The following is a 6,457-nucleotide window of genomic DNA, read 5'->3' on the forward strand; positions in this document are numbered from 1 at the left end:
CCAATTTTATTTAGTCTTTATTGTTCCACAACTTTTTTTTTAAACTCTTAGTAGTTGTTGTACTTCAGGATGACTGTATCGGTTTCATTTGGAAGGTAGCACCCCATGCCTGGAAGACAAAGTTGGACAAGTGTGGGTATCGGTTTCACCACGTGAACGTTGTGAAGGGAAACTATCCTGCTCACCGACATCGAGGCGTCTGGTTCCACTGCCCGGTGTAGTTACCAGAAGCTCCCAGTAGGTGCGATTCTCGGAACTCCCTGCCAGACCGTTGACACTCACCAAGAACGGACCGTGGTTTGGGTCTTCAGTGTAGGTGAACCTGGCACACACAGGTAAACAAAGTACCGACTTACTCTAGGAAAACCTGGAAGGTACCGGATCCCAAATGTACTTAACCTGTTGGTTCACTGGAAATTCAAATTTGACTAATTTTCTACTCACTCATGTTTTAACATAATTCCAAACACGTGTAAAAAGGATTTCCAAATATTTTTCAAATGCGTTTTATCGTATTTCCAAATATGTTTTTACGTATTTCAAAGACATGTAAAACGTATTTCCAAATATGTTTTGACGTATTTCAAAGACATGTAAAACGTATTTCCAAATATGTTTTGACGTATTTCAAAGATATGTAAATGTATTTCCAAATATGTTTTTACGTATTTCAAAGACATGTAAAACGTATGTCCAAATATGTTTTTATTAATTTCCAAGGCGTTTTAATGTATTTTCAAAATATGTTTTTACGTATTTCAAAGGCGTTTTAATGTAATTCCAAATATGTTTTATTAATTTCAAAGGCGTTTTAATGTATTTCCAAATATGTTTTTATTCATTTCAAAGGCGTTTTAATGTATTTCCAAATACATTTTTACGTATATAAAAGGCATTTTAATGCATTTCCAAATATGTTTTGACACTTATTCCAAACACGTTTTAATGTATTTCAAAGGCGTTTTAATGTATTTGCAAACGTGTTTTAACATAATTCCAAACATGTGTTAATCTTATTTCAAAATATGTTTTTACGTATTTCATAGGCGTTTTAATGTATTTTCAAATATGTTTTTATGTATTTAAAAAGGTGTTTTAATGTATTTCCAAATAAGTTTTTGCGTATTTCAAAGGCATTTTAATGTATTTCCAAATATGTTTTTACGTATTTCAAAGGCGTTTTAATGTATTTCCAAATAACTTTTTACGTATTTCAAAGGCGTTTTTATGTATTTCAAAATATGTTTTTACGTATTTAAAAGGCGTTTTAATGTATTTCAAATATGTTTTGACACTTATTCCAAACACGTTTTAATGTATTTCAAAGGCGTTTTAATGTATTTCCAAACGTGTTTTTACATATTTTCAAACATGTTTTAAACTTATTTCCAAATATGTTTCAACGTATTTCAAATCGGCGTTTTAATGTATTTCCAAATACATTTTTATTTATATAAAAGGCATTTTAATGTATTTCCAAATATGTTTTGACACTTATTCCATACACGTTTTAATGTATTTCAAAGGCGTTTTAATGTATTTCCAAATATGTTTTTATTAATTTCCAAGGCGTTTTAATTTATTTTCAAATATGTTTTTACGTATTTCAAAGACGTTTTAATGTAATTCCAAATATGTTTTTTATTAATTTCAAAGGCGTTTTAATGTATTTTCAAATGTGTTTTTACGTATTTCAAAGGCGTTTTAATGTATTTCCAAATATGTTTTTATTAATTTCAAAGGCGTTTTAATGTATTTCCAAATACATTTTTACGTATATAAAAGGCATTTTAATGTATTTCCAAATATGTTTTGACACTTATTCCATACACGTTTTAATGTATTTCAAAGGCGTTTTAATGTATTTCCAAATACGTTTTTACGTATTTCAAAGGCGTTTTAATGTATTTTCAAAAATATTTTAACCTATTTCAAAGGCGTTTTAATGTATTTCCAAATACGTTTTTACGTATTTCAAAGGCGTTTTAATGTATTTTCCAAAATATTTTAACCTATTTCAAAGGCGTTTTAATGTATTTCCAAAAATGTATGAACATAATTCCAAACATGTGTAAAACTTATTTCCAAATATGTTTTAACACTAATTCCAAATACATTTTTAACATATTGTCGTCATTAAAAGGAGGTTAAAGCTTTAATTCAACGATATTTACATTTAATGATATTTAACTTTACACGTTAATGTAATGTAACTTAAAACTAGATGTAAATAACAAGAGTGGGTTACGTGAAGCCTTCATTGGACTCCTGAAGTCTCCTCAGTCCCCCCAGCAGAATCCCTCCAACCACCACAGAAGCTCCATAGGTCTCGTTGGCAGTTTGAGTCACTGAGTCTGTGACTCGAACGGTGAAATGGGTTTGGTTGGGCGGGTCGGCTGGTGGAGCACAAAAGAAAACGCCACCATTTTAGTTTCACTGCTGGTGAAATGGTTGCGACATCCTGAGGAACACGACCAGACGAAGATAAAAAGCAGAGTCTGGACGACTCTCGGGGTCTCACCACGACTTTGTGGGATCAGGACGAGGAAAAGGAGAACCGGAGAAAAGCGGAAGAGATGCATGGTTTTCATTTTGATCCTCCTTCACCTGAACAATACAAAAAAACAATATCACGTTAGTACTGGTGTTTATTAAAGCATGATTAACATTTAAATACATCATTCCATCCTGGAATCATAAACAAACAAGTCAAATCTATAGAAAATATTCTTATTACAATGAATTAAATGTCAGGATCCGTGTAACAAATCACACATATTTCATATTATAGATGAAAAAATGAAGTTGGAAATGAGAAGTTACACGAGTTTAAGCTCTTAGAAAAAAAAAATCAAGGATGAATATGTTTGGAAGTTCATCTTAAAGATACTGTTTCATCTGATGGTGTAAATATTCAAAGAAATGTATTAAGGATTACACGAAAGGCAATAATTAAAAAAAAAAAGTTTAACTTTGTAACCTTCATTAAAGGAGGGCTAATGATCATTAATATAAAATATGTAAAAAGGTTTTGTGAAATTGAATGTACAATATTTACATTGTTTTAAAAAAAAACAATATTTAAAAACAAAAGTTTATTTTGCTAACCTTCATGTAAGAAGGGATAATGATTATTAATATAATATTAGGTTTAAAATATTGTAAAAAGATTTTGTAAAATTTAATTTAAAATTTTTACACTTCCTTAAAAAAAAAAAAATATTTAAAAAGAATAGTTTATTTAGTTAACCTTTATTTATGAGGGCTAATGATAATTAATATGATATAAGGTTTAAAATATGTTAAAAAGATTTTTTTTTAAATTTAATTAAGATGTTTTAAACTTTCTTAAAATAATGACAATTATTTAAAAAGAATAGTCCATTTATTTAACCTTTATTTATAAGGGCTAATGATCATTAATATAATATAAGGTTTAAAAAATTGTAAAAAGATTTTGTAAAGGTTTATGTAAAGTATTCACATTTTCTTAAGAATACAAAAATAAATATTTAAAAAGAATAGTCTATTTAGTTAACCTTCATTTAAGAAGGGATAATGATCTATATTATAATATAAGATGAAAAAAAAAACCCATAACCCATTTCGTCAAATTTAAAACAAATATTTACATCATCTTTAAAGAAAGTTACACATTATTTAGAGTTAATTCTTCTCAATCAAGTACAGCATATTTAATTTTTAATTATTAATGTATAGTAAATAATTACCCATTTCTATTTTCGTAGTTACATGTATTCAAATAATATCTATAAGAGTTAGAAGTAACAACAGTGATGTAAACATTTAAAACAGTAAAATAAAAGCATCAGTTTCTCACAGACCTTCCAGCGAAGACTCCTGTTGGTTCTGATGATAAGAACACTTGGATATAGTTAAGACATGAAAGATCAAACCAGTTCTTGTTGGTTCATCGGAATGTTTGATGAACCTCTGAGAAGAATGAGGAAGTTTCAATGATTAATTTCACCAACAAAACCTTGGTTAGAACATGATGATGTAAAGGATGAATAACGTGTTTGTTCACTTCCTTCCTCATCTTTATAACAATGCGGACTTACATCAGTTATTCTTTATTATTCTGAAAGTACACATCAGAATGTAAGTAAGTAAGTAAGTAAGTAATTTGTATTTATATAGCGCTTTTCCAGACCAGAGTCACAAAGCGCTTAAACAATCAAAATGAAACGTCCTGAGTCATTTCTTCAGATAAAGTCTACTTCAGTCAACATAAATTGTCAGCCATGCCAAACTTGTTGTTTTTTCTATACAAACATTTAAATACAGAGCACATTGAGATTCATAGAAACACTTTCATAGAGCTTTTATTGTGAAAATATGTTACAGATGATCTTTCAGTTTCATTAATGGCAATTTTCTGGATTAATTCACGAAAAATAATTTACAAATGTTCGTGTTACTTTTAAAGATATATAATATTTTTATTCTTCATTTCTTCACGTCATGCTTGAGACTGCGGGATAGGGCATTGCCGTAATAAGCAAAGTATGGGCGCACGACAGATTTTGCGGATTTTTCACTCAAACATGACGTAAAAAAAAAAAGAAAAGTAACTTTAAAAGTAATACGAACATTTGCAAAATATATTTATATATTTTCGTGAATAATCCAGAAATGTCCATTAATGAAACTGAAAGATAATCCATCACATATTTTCACAATAAAAGCCCATTTGAAAGTGTTTCTATGAACCAACTGGTGCGCTGTATTTAAATGTATGTATAAAAAATGTATGTATAGAAAAATAAAAACTTAAAGAAATATAAGTTTCATATCCTCAGCCTCAGCCTTCCTACTAAAATGGTCAAACACTCAAACCCAAATGGTGCACAAAAAATATTTATATATATGAATATTTAACGAGAATAAAACTGTTCATCAGTGATTTATTAATCGTCACATTATTTTTTACTACTGAGCGCTTTGTCTGAGCGTCATTAGAATATGACGTGATGTTTCTGCGACTCTCTTGGAAAATACTTAAAGCGATCAAAAGCGCATTTTTTTCATTATATTGCCAAAAAAAGAGCTTACAATTCCTTCTCGTGTTTCTGTCATGCGTGAAATTAATTCTTGGTTCATATTAACTTTTTGTGCGTAAACTGGAGGAGGCGGGAGCTCAGATTGGCTGCTGTGCATGTCAATCAAACCGTCAACCAATGGGCGCAATAATATTTTGATTGACATGCACGGCAGCCAATCTGAGCTATCTTCACTATTACTGTATTTCATATTTTATAATTTCACGCGATCTACTCGCAACAGCCTCGAGATCGACCAGTAGATCGCGATCGACTCGTTGTGCGATCCTGAATAAGATCCCTGCCACAAGTCCCGCCTTTTGGTTAAATATGGCTCGCCGATTGGCTCAGCCGGTGTGTCGTTTGCGAACAGTTCATTGGCTGTCCCAGCTGTCACTCCTGCTTGTTGAAACTAACCACTCAGAGATAGCGGATGCTGACCACGTGACATGACTGCGTGGAAGCAGGATTTCAGGCGCAAACGTGCTCAAGAACGATATGTTTCAACAAGTGTGTGCACAGGTGGAGAGAAAAGCGGAGATTCTATCTACAAATATGAGTGTAAGTAAGTTAAAAACATTATTATGAACCAAACGTATACATTTAATTGTGTACTTTTGAGTCTGTGCGCTGATTGGTTGATGACGAGTCAAGTTCACTTTTAATTTCAATGGAAACGAGGACGATATGAAGAAAATGACAAGTTAAGTTCATGTCGTATTTATCATCTTAACGTTGCGAGATACTTCATTCATCTATTTATTTTAATGTAATCCTCAGTAGGGTCGTCACGATACCAACATTTTTAACTCCATACCGAGACTCACATATGGAACATATACTTTAAAAAATGAGTATTGTATCCAGAGAAAATTTTAGTATAGATACTTTTTTCAGTTTTTATACTTGTAAGTATTTAAGTAATTTGTATTAATATAGCGCTTTTCCAGACCAGGGTCACAAAGCGCTTAAACAATCAAAACAATACTCAATAAAATATATACTTTAGAGGTCAAGATAATACTGCCTGCATGAATAAGAATGTCTTAAGATGTTTCTTGAAGGAGTCAGTAGATCATCAAACGAAGATCATTCCAAAGCTTAGGAGCAACAGTCTGGAAGGATTTCTCTCCTCTGATGGAAGGTCTGACCTTGAATAGATCTGAAAGTAAGAACCAGAATTTTAAAGTTGATCCTGAAAGAAACTGGCAGCCAGTGAAGAGTTTTAAGGATCGGAGAAATGTGAGTTCTTCTACTAGAGCAGCTCAGAATTCTCGCTGCAGAGTTTTGTATCAACTGCAGGCGAGACAGATCCTTCTTGTTAAGACATGAAAATAAACTGTTACAATAGTCCAGACGAGAAGACACTAACACATGGATTATAAGTTCCAGAT

General features: G+C 31.3%; 1 protein-coding gene across 1 annotated transcript; it reads right to left on the bottom strand.

Moving 5' to 3' along the window:
• On the bottom strand, positions 1-3,984 carry LOC148075069 (transcobalamin-1-like). The gene is made up of 5 exons (XM_087795044.1): positions 3,846-3,984; positions 2,522-2,607; positions 2,249-2,396; positions 186-322; positions 1-109 (listed from the first exon to the last, which is right to left on the bottom strand). The coding sequence occupies exons 2-5, from the start codon at positions 2,589-2,591 to the stop codon at positions 48-50; spliced, it is 417 nt and encodes a 138-aa protein (XP_087651170.1). The 5' UTR covers positions 2,592-2,607; positions 3,846-3,984; the 3' UTR covers positions 1-47.
• Between the last annotated feature and the right edge of the window lie 2,473 nt (positions 3,985-6,457).

Source organism: Callionymus lyra, chromosome 7 (assembly GCF_982586985.1).
Source record: "Callionymus lyra chromosome 7, fCalLyr1.hap1.1, whole genome shotgun sequence".
NCBI lineage: Eukaryota > Metazoa > Chordata > Actinopteri > Syngnathiformes > Callionymidae > Callionymus > Callionymus lyra.